General features: G+C 39.3%; 2 protein-coding genes across 2 annotated transcripts in view; one reads left to right on the forward strand and one right to left on the reverse strand.

Annotated features, from left to right (window-relative positions):
* The first annotated feature begins 3,974 nt into the window (after positions 1-3,974).
* LOC148340864 (lens fiber major intrinsic protein-like) lies at positions 3,975-7,643 on the forward strand. Its single transcript, XM_088292279.1, has 4 exons — positions 3,975-4,608; positions 4,936-5,100; positions 5,175-5,255; positions 6,018-7,643. Exons 1-4 carry the CDS (start codon positions 4,249-4,251, stop codon positions 6,201-6,203), a joined length of 792 nt encoding a protein of 263 aa, XP_088148405.1. The 5' UTR covers positions 3,975-4,248; the 3' UTR covers positions 6,204-7,643.
* A 1,903-nt stretch (positions 7,644-9,546) lies between these two features.
* stat6 (signal transducer and activator of transcription 6, interleukin-4 induced) overlaps positions 9,547-15,261 on the reverse strand; it is a 35,308-nt gene continuing 29,593 nt past the window's right edge. The window contains exons 19-22 of the mRNA XM_088292278.1: positions 15,120-15,200; positions 13,085-13,165; positions 10,134-10,244; positions 9,547-10,055 (exon numbers count right to left, since the gene is read on the reverse strand). Of these exons, the coding sequence (XP_088148404.1) occupies positions 10,004-10,055; positions 10,134-10,244; positions 13,085-13,165; positions 15,120-15,200 (325 nt within the window). The 3' untranslated portion in view covers positions 9,547-10,003. The remainder of the gene's footprint in view (positions 10,056-10,133; positions 10,245-13,084; positions 13,166-15,119; positions 15,201-15,261) is intronic.

A 15,261-nucleotide genomic window follows, 5' to 3' on the forward strand; every position in this document is an offset into this window, starting at 1 on the left:
AAACTTGAAAGTGCCAGTTGAATGATGTTGAAGCAAATTAAAACCACAAGGGAAGGATTTTGCTGTCTGATTGCTGCTTTTTCTTTCTTTTTTAATTTCCAACGTTTTTAGCTGTTTTCTTTGGCCAGGCTACAGTACCTAGCTGTCAAGCGCCCTGTAGGGTTCCATCTTAATCGGCATAGGCTACTTTCTCCATCTGCCAGGCTCCAGTTCATGCTGCTCCACCTTTTCCCTCCGTCTGTTGCGGCCGCCGTCCACCTCCAATGTTTTCTCGGCGAAAGACTGTGGATTTCATCGCTGTCCCCACACCTGCTCATCTCCATCTTCCTACACGCCTATTAGGGCTGAACGATTTTAGGGAAAAAAATGTATTGCAATTTTTCTGACAGGTATTGTGATTTGGATTTAATTTGCGGTGTTCTTCGCGATGTACAGTGACAATTTCAAACATGACTAAAAATACCATTATTAAAAGCAGCAAAAGCTATAACTGTAATAATGAAAATACACTAGAGAGGTTTTTTTTTTAAAAAAAACTACTTGTCAATTATAATTTTGTATTAATGTGTAATTGTGTACATGAAAATGTTTTACATTTTTTACTAACGTACATGTTCTTTGTACATAAATGTCAATAAAATCAATGTCCCTTTGAAAAACTAACTGATTCAAATTTATAATTTTGAGACCTATAGTGTAACTTTCAAAACTCAATAGTCTGTGGTGCAAAATAGTGCAAATATTGAGATTGTGTATATTTAATACATGTTTTTTTTTTAATTTAATACATGTTTGACATCGAGCTCTTCGTCGTGATGACGTCAGCCGTTAACGCGTCCCGGTCTGAGACCATCTGCTAATATGCTAATGTAGCCGTCGTCTTATTTTATGCCTAGATATGTAGTGATTAAAATACATTTTTGTTCATAGCTACTGGATCTCTACCTTAACATGGTTCTAGCCAGACATCTGTTAAAATTCGACTGTATACCTAAGCACTTATTTTGGGTCTTTCCCAACTCTGTAATTCACTTTAGCGATTAGCACGCTTAGCAACTCCTCGTTCACCTCCTCGGTTAAAACGCTAATTGTTCGTGGGGTCGTTTATTTGTCAACATGTATCAGATAATCTGCATCACGCAGCTCGTAACTGGTGCTGTACATGGACTTGCATATAGTACAAATGAAGTCCGTACTGCTGCGGCGCAAAATTGTTTGGTGCGTAGCATTCAAGCAGTGGTGAAATATTTTTTTTTTCCCTCGGTGAACATTGGGCAAAAGAGCCCTCTATAAATAAACACAGCTTTGACGAGCTCGAAATGGCATTGTTTGAGATTGCTATATCAATCCCAAAACGATAAATTATTCAGCCCTAATGCTCACCCACTGTCTGTAATTGCAGTTACTATAGTGTATAAAGCATCTTTGAATTTTTAGAGAAGTGCTACATACATTAGATTTTTTTCTTCTTCTCATTCTTATTATTGATATTAGTCTTATTATTATGAAACAGACATTGGCTCGATGGGTGTCTGTTGTCTGATTGGGCACAAAGCTTGCTAAAACAGCAATTGCAAGATAAACATGGAGAAAGTAGTAGAAAGCGTAGCTGCTAGCAAGCAGTTTTGTGAGCAAGACAAAAGCGTCAGTGAGCTCAGCACAATTCTTTCAAACCCGCCACCGGCGTCCAGGCTTGTCAGCAGCATGCTCAATGGCCGTGCCCGTTGTCACCGCTTCCTCGCCGCCTGTGGATTTCCCAGCGCTTTGTGCGACCTGAGCCCGTGACACTGTCCAGCACACACAATGCAAACATCTACCTAATCAGTTCTGCTGCTATGCGGACCATTTACAATCGTCCACAACATCAGATGACCAAATAAAACCTGAACATATTCACACAAACAATAAGCTCTGAAAGAATTAATTGCCCCCTCTTTTTTCCATTTTCCAATCCTTAATTGTTTATGCGTCGGTGTGACCTGCTGCATTTTTTGTTAGGCCCCCAATCCTTGCGTCAAATTCTACGTAAACAGCGGCCCAGAGGTCACTGACGTGACCCTGTTGGGCCAACTGAAGTTCCCTGATGTTGGCCCAAAAGGGCCACTACAATCCATCAATAAATACAAAGAAATCAACACGTTCTTGCTTTTTTAATATTCAACATACCCATTCAAAGTGTTGATTTGTCAAAGATCTTTTTGCGTGGCAGGTAAAATGCTTCCATTTGGAAAAGCTTGAACAAAATATAAAGCCGGCAAAATGTCAAACGTTAAATAGTTAGTTTATACTCCCCAAAATATATAACATGCACAAAAAGCAATCACACAGAAGTGATATTTTCTTCAAGGCTTTAATAATACAACGTAAACTCTAAATATGAAATCATCCTTGAAACCTATTGTATTATATAATGAATACACAAGGCCAGTGGTATTTCTGGCTGGGCCAGCATGCAAAAAGCCTTAATGTGTGTGGCACAAACAAAAAAAAACTATACCAGCAAGGTTTGTTTATATTTCAGTATTCACCCCATTAATGCATTACTTTTTATAAAAAAAATAAATATCAAGCTTTTTCATCATATGTCACACATGTTGAATGCTGCAGCATGTTAGAAATGCTCTATGTTACGCTGGGGGAGTAACTTTAAGTAGTACAGTGCTTTGAAAAGATATTCGAGAAGAAGTGAAGTGAGCATGAGAGCGGACAGTGTCTTAGAAATTAGCAGCATATTATACTAAACATCACACTAACCAGTCTAAACTGGTTCAAAAAAAAAAAAAAAAGCTTCGAGTGCACAACCATCTGTTGCATGTACTTCCGGAAGTATTTTCGGCGACTTGAATGTTAAGCGCTAATATAGCTTGCGCCGCAGCACCAACGACTTTATTTGTACTATTGTCCACGCACAGCAGCAGCAATGAGCAGCGTGTCGGGCATCTTCTCCGTGATGAAGAATAAACAACGCCACTAACAAGTAGTATTTTCACCTAGCAGGCGAACGAGGAGGCGCCAAATGTGCTAATCGCTAAAGCAAAATGCAGAGTTGGGAACGACCCAAAATAAGGGCTTCGATGTACACTTGACTTCTGACAAAAGTTTGACTAGAACCGCGAAGGGTGGAGAGCCAACAGCGATGATAAGAAATGCATAATTAATATGTATCTAGACATAAAATGAGATTATTACATTAGCAATTTAGCAGACGCTCTCAGACCGGAACACGTAAATGGCTGACGTCATCATGACGAAAAGGTTCGTTGTCAATTGTGTATTACATATTTATGACCGCATCAACGTTATTTGCTGTATTTTGCACCACAGAGTTTTGAGATCTACACAATTATAAGTCTCCAAATTCTATTTTTAATCAATTTAACTTCACTAAAGTACTGTTTTTTTAAATTGACATACAAGTTTACATTTACATACAAAGAAAATTTGCATTAGTACAAAACGTAAAACATTTTTGGTTTTAAAAAATGGCTTTTCATATACACAATTACTCAAATACAAAATTATACTTGACGTCAAGAGGTACGTTGGTCTTGCCTTACTTGCACCATTTTTTTGTTTGGCTTACAACTTGAGACAAAGATAATGACATTCAAACATACCAGCCAAAATAAAAAGGCCTATTTCTTTCTATAAAATATGTCTATTTGTAATCAGCGTGAGTTTTAGTCTGCCAAATAATAGAACTGACTTCAAAATAATTCATATTGGACTTTTTTTTTTGCACAGTAGTGTAACTACTTCACTGCGCTATATATGCATTTGGCAGTGACCCTGATGCGACCCGATGCTGCCTCTTTTCGGCTCATTTCTAGATGGACCACTTGCTCTCATCAGCCAAAGCGCAGTGTGTCCTGTTGCAGGCATGGCAAGGGTTAAGGATGTTGTTTCCAATGACCCCATTGTGTACTGACCACACCCCTGGGCTCAGTGAAGCTCTTATAAAAAGTTCTCTGAGTCCCCCCGCCTGGTAAAGGGGCTAATGTGCGCACCGCGTGCTTCCATTGTATGTGTCTCCGTGTTTTGCTAACTTTGCTGGCGTTGGCCCCTTGATGCGAGCAGACTGGTGCGGCGCTCCACTCAGGAGCTCTCCATGACCAACATTTCCAAAGTATCCCAAGTTTGGCTTGAGTCAGACTTTCTTGAGATTTGAGCAAGGTTTTAGTGAGCAGGGAGGGGTGCGTCTCTGTTTTGTTGACTGATAATTTGTGTTTAGTCCACTTTTGGGTCACCATGTGGGAATTTCGGTCCGTGTCCTTCTGGCGAGCAGTGTTCGCCGAGTTCTATGGCACCATGTTCTTTGTGTTCTTTGGCTTGGGAGCCGCCCTGCGCTGGACCACAGGACCCCACAACGTCCTGCATGTGGCCTTCTGCTTTGGGCTGGCGGCCGCCACTTTCATCCAGTCCATCGGTCACATCAGCGGCGGACACATTAACCCGGCTGTGACCTTCGCCTTCCTGATTGGCTCCCAGATGTCTCTGTTCCGCGCCGTCTTTTACATAGTCGCCCAATGTCTGGGAGCCCTGGCTGGCGCCGCTGTGCTCTACGGGGTCACGCCCATCAACATGAGGGGCAACTTGGTCCTAAACACGGTAAGACCACCTTATGAAAGCAGTCGTCACTGTCCAGTAAAAACAATGTACCCCATTGCGATTTTTCCTAAATATGCAATTAGTTTTTTTTACTCACTTGCTGCAGCCAAGTTAAAAGGGATCTTTGACGTCTCTAGCAGTCAATGGCAGTGATGGTTAACAAAAAGTGAAAAAAAGCTATTCTTAAATAAAATTCATTTCCAATACTGTGTATTGACGATATGAATGTCTATACTGCAGTAATTAGCTGTACATGCGTGAAACTTATACTTTGCGGGTGAGAAACAGTTGCGTTGAAGGTCAATTCTGCCCTCATTACCTTTGCAGCTGCAGCCAGGTATCAGTCTGGGCATGGCCACCACCATGGAGGTCTTCCTCACCCTGCAGCTGGTGGTCTGCATCTTTGCCGTGACAGACGAGCGTCGCAACGGGCGTTTGGGATCTGCTGCACTCGCCATTGGTTTCTCCGTGCTGATGGGACATCTTCTCGGGGTGAGACTTTGAGGAGCCTCACATTTATTACTGTGTTCACGCTCTAGTACTTAAGTCTTTTTTTCCCCACTTAGATTTACTACACTGGAGCAGGGATGAACCCAGCAAGGTCCTTCGCTCCAGCTGTGCTGGTCAGGAATTTTGTCAATCATTGGGTAAGATTACATTACACACTTTACAGCATTACACTATATTGCCAAAATTATTTCTATTGATCAGCTGGGACTTCTAATAAGGTTGTCATTGATTTGAACCAATATCTCTAATCTTTGGACCCCCTACTAGCCAGCAACAACTAATAGGTGGGGCGACATGCTTTCTTTGCAGGAATGTAGCCAACATTTTAGTCAAATTGTTCAAGAGTAGCCTCTCACATTCAATTGCTGCCCTCTGTAATGACCAAAACGTTCTTAAAACAATTAATGAAATGCCCCATGGTCCAAATTCTATGATTTCAATCAGATGTGAAAACAGTACTTTCGGATTTCGTGAGTCCTCCATTAAAACAAACACTGAACAAACGCATCTCCCCGATTTCAAGAAAACATGGCATTCATAGAGCTCAGACTTGACAGAAAAGTGATCACCAATCATGCCCATTTTCTGATGTTTTGAATAAAACACTAATCCAGTCATTCCAAAACTCGAAATAAATTTCCTTGAAAGACATCATGTTTAAGCCGTAGCCATGCTGTAAAAGAGTCAGGCTATCTCCCAGCATTCTGGATTCCTCTTTAAGGGTCTTTCAAAGTCCAAACTTTGATTCAGTTCAATTGCGAGGAAATTTGAAGCATTCTGCATTTCGACCTTGCCCTAAAGCTTCAGTAATTTATTTTGCCTCCTGAGCAGTTGTATGCCATTTTGTGAAAACAGTTTGAGAGAAGGTCCACATACAATCTTTTTTACATTCCCGGCAGGTGTACTGGGTGGGGCCTTTGATCGGCGGCACGATTGGCGCTCTGCTCTATGACTTCATGCTCTTCCCGCGAATGCGCAGCCTCTCCGAGAGGCTCGCCACACTGAAGGGCACACGGCCCCCGGAAGCCGAGGGCCCGCAGGAGACCAGAGGAGAGCCCGTGGAGCTCAAAACGCAGGCCCTATAAGGCCGCGGAAGAACGACACGACGAGCTGCTCGTCAAACACCTCTTTCCATTTCAATCCTGGTTCTGACAGCAGATCTGGGTCTCCTCCCTCCTTTTGGACTGCAGGACAAAGATGAAGGCTTTCGACCAAGTCACCTTCTTTCCTTTCTTTTGCTTTTCCTTCTTTTTTTGCTAGGAGTGAAGCTACAGTAGACTTCAGCATGCTTTTCTTTTTACGGCTGCCACAATTTTGCCCTTTGATTTGTTCCTCATAATTTCACGTATTGTGTTGTACTTCACCAGAATGAATCCCAATTTTTGTTTTTAAAAGTGTGTCATAGAATGCTTTTTGTCTGCGTATGTAGGCTTATTTTTTACATTTCATTTTTTTAAAACTTAATTTCTGCATGTGGAAAATAATTATAAATCATCCAAACTTATTTTCAATAATGGTGCTGATGCACAAATATGACATATAGAAATATTCACTGCTCAATTTCAATCAAACTTTTTTTAGTAGAGAGCTTTTCATACTACATATTCAATATAAAGCATGTGTCACAATTTATTATTATTTTTTTTTTAAAGAAAACAAATTGATGTGTTAATACATGCATTTTATTGTACAGGTAAAATGTAAAAAATCCGCGATTTTCCTTGAGCAACATTTAAGGCCTTACCATTTTGGAGTGTTGGAACACACACGACACAAACTCACTTTGTGGCTGTCCAATGAAAAGCATTGATCCAAATGTTTCTCTTTATAGCCTAATTCAAAGGGAAATTGTTTTTTGTTGGTTATTACGTTTAAAAAAATAGATTAGTGGACTGGTAAGATGCAAAGTCAGCAGAGGGAATCTCAATTTCATCATAATTGGAGCCTTTTCCAAAAGTCCTATGTTCATACAGTTTTTGTTTAGATTAATTTAAATTCACACAAAATGCTGAGATACACGCTGTTTAATGGACATGGACAATACTGACTGTGCAGTGAAGCAAGAGATCGTCACCACTTGATCCGCAAATGTGTATAAATTCGATTTGAAAAAAAAAAAAGCTACATTCCGTGTAAATTTGAAACCCTTCCATTTTTTCCACGTTTGTCAAAGCTGAGCGGCTAGAGCACATAACAATGCTGCTTTTGCGTGACATCAGTATGGAGGTCAGGAATAAAAAACAAAAAACAAAAAAAACAGAGTGCTTGAGGTGCGCTGACTTGAAAGCTGTGTGGTCAATGATCACATAATTAACATTGCCTCCTTGAGCAGACATGGAAGCAGCTTCTGCCATTTCCTTTCCTGTGTGGTTTCCCTGACAAGTGGTTGATTGAGTAGATTTTAGGGACGCGTTCAGAATTGTTTTTACTTTTTTGTGATGTATAGTGTAAAGTTGTCTTCTTCTTCTTTTTTTAATGACAATGTTTGAGGATTCTTGAAGCTAATACAGTAATCATCATCTACACTTGTGACGTAATTGTGTTCTCATTGACTGATGGAAACAATTTTGAGTAGCAGTAGACACAGCAATATGCTGTCATTCAATGGACAGCCTATATCACAGTGCAGGCATGGTTGCCTTATTCAATGGCACTTATTTATTTTTATATGCCGCCCCACTCCATCAAAATGTCCTAAAACTCACGTCTGCCATATTTCTTCTTGTCTGTTTATTGTAGGGATGCTCTATACGACTTTCTTTTTCTCACCAATGACAATAAGCGTATTCATTTTATGAGAACTCACCGATACTGCGTACCAATACCTCCAGTACTTTTGATCTATAAAATTGCATTCAACATAATGACAAAAAACATTTGTGAACAAAGACCTTTCTTTTTGAGGCACAAAATGATACACTGATAAGTTAAACTGCCACATTGTAACGCCAACTACTGCTGAAGAGGACATGGTCAATATCAAATTTTGCTTGCCTTAGGTATCGCTGGCTGGTATCGGCTGCTTCTATAAATACAGATACCGTAAGATACCTGGTAGCCATACGCGCCCATCCCAAGTTGTTTGACTATGGTTGAAATGAGCAAAACAATTTGATAGCTTATTACACAAGCTGCTCTTATAAGAGAAATGGAACAATGATCACATGTTTGTAACTCAAGCCACATCTTTTTCCCCCCAGCATTAACCCGTGTGACTTAAACAAGGGCACACTTGTCTATTTTTAGCTTCTCTTTAACTCATTCACTAGCAGCCGAGTAAACAAAATAGATCTTTGACGTCTTTTGCCGTCAATGGCAGTAAATGAGTTAATTTACTAATTCATCTTTATTGTTTATGAATTCTCCAATGAGCTCTATGTTGAAGTGTGTAAGTTTTTTTTTTTTTTTTTTAAATCAAATCCGCCCATATTGAATCATTTGGATCAGTACCAGTCTGCTCAAATGCAGCCTCTTCACGCCTAAAAGTATTTTCCTTGTACATATTTTGTTGCAGTTATTTTCACTTCTGTTACTTAGTGGCGTTTGCACCTGATGTTTTCCCTTCAGCATGGTTGACAAGTTTTGTTTTATCTTGGATTTGTATTGATGATGGCCACCCTAAAGAGCAATTTAGTTTAGCAGAAGGCTTGCAGTTCTCCAAATAAGCGGCACAATGTTCTTCCTTACAGCTGTTTATTTTTCATAAATGTTCATTTAAAGTACAACTTTCTTAGCACGAGCCTGACATAAGTCCGCTATGTTAATGCTAACATGAAATGGGACATGCAGAGACGGGATAGCTGGAATTAGCATTGCGATTGGTGTAATTTTAAATCACCAGACAACCATTAGTAAAAATGGCAGGAACAAATAGAACATCCAAAAATACTCACAGGCATGAAGTTTGAGTCTACTTGTGTGTGAATTAAAAACCAAAGTTCAGGTTTTTAAATGCATTTAGTGGGTGAAGCGTGTATAGGCTATAGCTGTGTGCTATTTGCTTCAAAATTGTTATCTCCGACAAGATATTGCCCCATGTTGTCCACTGTCCAAAATTTATGGCATCGTCAATTTTCGACATCCACAGGCATAAGATTTGATTGTTTGAAGGTTACGTCAATCAAATTGAAGAGGCACAAGAAAATAATGCAAAACATGAAAAACTAATGTGCACCGTTGCTGTAAAACCGACTAACGAGCTCTCTATCAACAATCATTCAAAAGTAAAAAGCTTGGCAAAAAACAGGAGCACACAGATGTCCTTGTCAACTTGATAGAACCGAAGCATGACATTAGCTTGTTTGTAAATGAGCTAACAATATTACAGATAACACAAGTACATTGTTTAAATTGAACAGAAAAAAAGTGTGCTTGTTGATTTTTGAGGTGTTCACACGCCTATATGGAGGACTACATAGTAAATATATATCCATAACGTTAAAAGTTAATGTGACTGTCAAGTCTGCTTTCCAAGCTGTGGCTGAGCAAAAGGTAACTCATGCCAATATTTGGAATTGTGTGTGTCATTGTTGACTGACTTATTTGCGGCAAATTCACAAAGCATTGTTGATCATTATTATTTTTGAAAAGACATTCAATCACCACAGATGATAGACTATAATTTATAATTTGTGATACATCTAAACATAAATTCTGAAGTTAGTATTTTTTTGCTTCTTAAAATACATTTGACTACCACAATATTTCCATAAGGAACATAGGTTGTGTACAGTAATAAATGTGTCACGAAAGTGGACGCGCAAACAATTCCAAATCAACAAACCATCATGGTTATGTTCTAAAAAGGGATGCAGCGTCAATACTTGTATTGTTCCTCTGACATTCGGATTGTCACTCAAAGGGAAGACGAGGCATTCGGAGATGTTCAGGAAAAGCTCAGAAAACTGTTCAAGACAAGGTCCATGTCTCCTGTGGCCCTGGTAGACAGACAGACGTGATGTTACCATGCGTGTCACACCAGGAGCATCTAAAGACAGCCAAGGGATCAAACCTACACGTCACTGAAGACAGCAGAGTCTGGACTAAATTCTACTGCGGCCGAATCTGAGGTTTCCATTTGTTCTCGTGAGATTGCTTCTTGAGGTGTGAACTGCTGGAACTGAGGCCTGAAAAAACAGAAGGAAAACACTATGAAGCTTTGAGAACGTATAAAGGATATTGTACGTTTTGAGGTTCCACCAAAATGTTGGTGAAAAATCGACATTAAAGTTGGAAAACCGTTTGTCACATTTGTCATCAAATCACAAGACCAAAATTGTGACGTGGACCATAGCTGCACAAAATATCTTGATAGTAAAAAACTAGAATATCATTAAAGGCAGTGGAATCATAGCAGAGAAGAATATTAGATGCTCTGTAATGAATGAAAATTATTAGATGGGGTGTTCTGTCGATCAAATAAAATGAAACTTTTGCTTTGCATTGCAGATCAACCATTAAACATCCATCCATCCATTAACTCAGAGGTATTCAATTAAGTCACAAAGGTCCACGACTAAAATTTCTTCCAATTAAAAGGTCCGAACCAAAGTCCAACTTCCCGAAATGTCTAGCCTATGTTCACATTTTTATATAGTTTCGGTATTTAGTCATTTTCAACAGAGCGCACTTATATACTAAATATTTAGCAATGTTCCCATTAAACACCTTTGCCAGTCAAACAAATCTAAGGCGTGTATTTCACATTCAAGAAAATGTGACTCCAGGAACTTAAGTTTGCCACTTCCAGAAAAAAAAACTGTCAAATATCTCCCGCAGAAATATATCAAGTGCTCAGCATTGAGTTAACATCTTTTACCTTTTTTTCTCAAATCAAAGAGTTATCAGCCTAAAAAAAACGGAAAGCCTAAAACAGGTCAACATGTTCAGTACACAATCAATAAAAATGGCTGTCCTCATGAAAAACTAATTCAAAATGAGCTTTGACACCACTTCTTCTTTTGAATATTTTTTTAACTTCTCTTAATGAGAAAAATGTGTTCGTGACTGCCCTGCCAGTGACTTAAATCTGGGTTAGAACGGAGTCAGGGCCATTGGGATTTGGTAGATTATTTCACACATCTGGGCTTTGTGTTTTCCTTTAAATAATGTTTGTGCAACCGCATTTAAGCACTCCTTCACAACTTCCCCATCACTTGAATGTTTTTTTATGTTTCCCCAAAATCTATGATACTTTTAGTGAACATTCGTTTGCATGCCGCTGGGCTGGAAACGAAAATGTCAAAATCTGTTGTGCTGCACTCGAAGTTCGATGTTTTTGCCTGCGCTCACCTCAAACTTCAGCGGATAACTTTGCAAAAAAGGGCGGTGCTTTGTTTCGTAGTGGCGCTTGGCAATGTTGCGACGGTTTCGGAGCATATGATGCACACTGGTTTAGAATCGGCTGCAGCCAGAACGAAACTAAATTTCTCCGTCCATTCATTTAAAACAACACGCATCGACCTCGCGAACTTTTTAGCAAGGCATACTGTCGGCAGCACTCTCTTCCGGTCTGCTGCGCAATTGGCAGTGGATCGTAAACAAAAGATTTGATTGGCTCAAATCAGTGACACCTTTTCCGTATTAACTAGAATTGCAGCGCCGACGTTTGCGAATGCGCCCTGAAAAAAAATTCAACGTAGAGCGGTCATGGGTTCGGTCCGAACCATCGCGCGGTCCGGATCCGCCATTTGGTGATGCCTGCATTAACTAAACCGTTTTTCCTCACAAGGGTCGCGGGCGTGCTGTAGCCCGGCTGTCTTCGGGCAGTAGGAGGGGTACACCCTGACCTGGTTGCCACCCAATCACAGGTTACAAAAAAACATTCAGACTCACACTTACACGTCGGGACAATTTAGAGTGTTCAATCAACCTACCATGCATGTCTTTGGAATGTGGGAAGAAAACAGAGAGCCCAGTGAACAATTAAACATTTTAAATTGTGCAGCACTACAGGACACCATGCAGAGGTGACTGCATGTATCCTGGATCTTGTTCTTTCAGTCACGACGCACAGCTCGCGACCATAGCTGAGGGTCGGAACGTAAATTACCTGATAAATTGAGAGCTTCGCCTTTTGGCGCAGCTCCCTCTTCACCATGACAGTCCGATACTAAGTTCACATCTGCACCGATCTGCATGTCAATCTTGTTCCATTTTTCCCTGATATCGTTGTGTTTTTAATGTGCACATGACAGACGCGCATCTTCAATCTTGAATGTCACATTTGTTAATCTCAACTCGTCATTATTGAGTGTATATGGGAAGTGTTCCCTCTCTTGGTCTGTGGCTATATCGCAGGCTGTTTAGAGAGGCTTTGCAGAATCTTTCGGTAAGGCCTGACTGTCAGCTGGGATCAACGCTATTAAAGGTCACAAAAACTAACAAAATAACTAAAACTAACGTTGAAAAAAACATTTTTTGTTAATGGAAAAAACGAAATACAAAATGCTTTAAAAAAATAAAACTAACTGAAACGACATCTTGCGTTCAACTAAATTAATATCAAAAATGTTTTTTGTCTATTTCAGTTGATATAAAAAATAGGCTTTTACAGTTCATTTCAAATGTATTGATTTTGGTATTGTATGTCCATACAGATGGAGGAAGGTCAAAAAGTCATATGAGAATTGTAGTTTATTTTACTTTATCACACAATACTTATAGTATTAACCGTTTTTTTTATATGGAACTAAACAAAAATTATATATATTAAACTAAAGCTAACTCTAAAACTATTAAAAACTGAACAAAATGAAGAGTTTACAAAAACAAAAAACAATAAAATAAAAACAAACAAACGTGCTTTCATAATTAATTACAACAAACTGAGATAAAAAACAAAAGCCAGAACAAGGTAAAAACTAACTACAGAGAAAAATCCAGAACTATTACAAGCCTTGCTGGGACTGTTTTTTTTTTTAAAATGTTTGTCATTTGATGGACAAAAAAAACGACCAGGACTTACAGGGGGTACCCAACAGAATTGTGGGAGGTGTCTGCGTGATGCGTCAAATTAGGGACACACGGTGCAACAGAGCCAGCATCCCTGCACAACACATATGGCATGATGTCATTCATTAATTACTCCAGTACTCAAAAGGTGTGAAATTTCAGGATGAACCTCAAATGTACTATAAACTTAATTTGCCCCCCCTAAACCTTTGAATGGACATGTCCATGTGTTCAATGTTTGGTACTTTCTACACAACTTTTTGTTCTCTAACAAGGAGCTCAATGGAAAAATTATGACGCTCCGTAATTCGTCATCGTCAGCCCGTCATTTTTTGCTTTTTACGGCTGTCAGGTCTTCTTCAGCAGCATAGCGTCAGCGACAGCCAATTGACGTCAAGAAAGTCCAACTTCATCAAACGCAGGTGCAGCACAAAGCAGAGGCACAGCCAAATATTTCCTTACTCTGTATCGAAGTTTATCGTCTATTAATTTGTTTCATTTGTTTTTTTTAAACTCGTTGGAACCTCAATGGCATGTTTTATGAATTTGGTCAAGTTGTATACCAATTCTATATTTGGATTTTTTAAATGTCCTTTACACATTATTTAAATAGTTTATTATAAGAAAAAAAGATGCACAGCCAAATAAAGTAAAAACAAAACAGACACATAGCGTGATGATGGGAGAAATAAATTCATTATGGCACAATGTCATTGTAGTTCAACCCGCTTCCAGATTCACTGCCTCCCAATTCCAGCTGTGGTCGTTAAGCAATGTCAGCCCAGTAATTTTGTGTTTCTTGTCTGCTGATTCATCACAAGCTACATCAAAATTGTTCAGCTTGACAACTCTTCAATTCAATAAACACGTGAAACAAAACTCCAACTTCCGACCGGATGCAAAAAATTACAGTTTTGTTTCATGTGTTTACTGAAGAATTGAACATGCATGTAGCCCAAAATTCATATCATGGTATTAATTGTATCCCTTCATGCTAACTGTATATAGCACAATATAAAATAAAGGGTAAATATTTTAAAATTCGTTATAAGTATTTAATAAATGACGTCCTCCATAATTTCCGGTCTTTATTGGCTGTTTACGTTATTCTGTATTATTTTCTCCCGAGTAAGTTATTTGCTTGATATTTTGCTTACAAAGTAGTGTAGTTACTCTCCGCTAAAACGCAGTTTCAGCCAGAACAATTGCACTGGATCACATAAGCACTTATTTCGGTATTTGCGCTGTCATTTAAATAGCTTAGAAATTAACATGACTTCCCGGGTTTCGCCACGTTTTTCCTTTGTCTTCTGATATTGCAACTTCCAGAAATGTAGCGTAGGTGATATAAGTGACTTATGCTCGGATGCAAAGCCAACTTTTGCCAATTTGGCATCAGGTTTAGCAAACACAAAATAGTGTGCAACAAACATTGCATGCAGTGAAGTGATGGAGACGCACAATTTGGGCATTTGTGTCACACTGAGCAGTGTGCACAGAGAGGGGGCGTAATCAACATACATAACTGCAAATCTCTAACTTCGGGCAAATTTATACCTTATATTGAATATACCGTCTAAACCGCGCACCCCTAACAACACCCAACAACCAATCACCAGTATGTCGCCGTTGCGGTGCTTCAAACAGGATGTTCTCAGAGACAAGTGGCCACTGACCTTATTGTCATCAGCAGGTTGCAACAAAAATACAAAGAATCAGTGAAAGGCATAAACGCAGACATGCTTGGAAATGTAGTCGATTCATGAATCAAACAACTATTGTGAATTTTGCCATTCAGCTCCTTGTGATAGAACAGCTTCAAATAAAATATTGAACAGATGCACGTGTGCATTAAAAAAAAAGTTATTAAGTACACCCGTAAAGGTTACAGTGTGTTTTTAGGTTTATCCTGAAATTTCACCCAAAAGCAGAATATCTCTCATTTTTTGTGAGTAGTGCATGCTGGATTAAAGGCCCCAATGGCCCACAATTTAGAGTTTTGTGTGGCACATATGTAATACATACTGTATGGATTAAACATGACCTACACTTGATAAGTTGCAGCATTGTGGAGGCTTTCAGTATGAGGCACTACACTGGCAGAATTTGCTGCAACTGAACCAGTCTCCCTGAAAAAAACAAAAAAAACAAATGCTTAAGACAAACAATCACACTGACACTATCTCAAAA

The sequence above is a fragment of the Idiotropiscis lumnitzeri genome, chromosome 3, assembly GCF_059441095.1.
Source record: "Idiotropiscis lumnitzeri isolate Australia: NSW breed Sydney's pygmy pipehorse chromosome 3, RoL_Ilum_1.0, whole genome shotgun sequence".
Classification (NCBI taxonomy): domain Eukaryota; kingdom Metazoa; phylum Chordata; class Actinopteri; order Syngnathiformes; family Syngnathidae; genus Idiotropiscis; species Idiotropiscis lumnitzeri.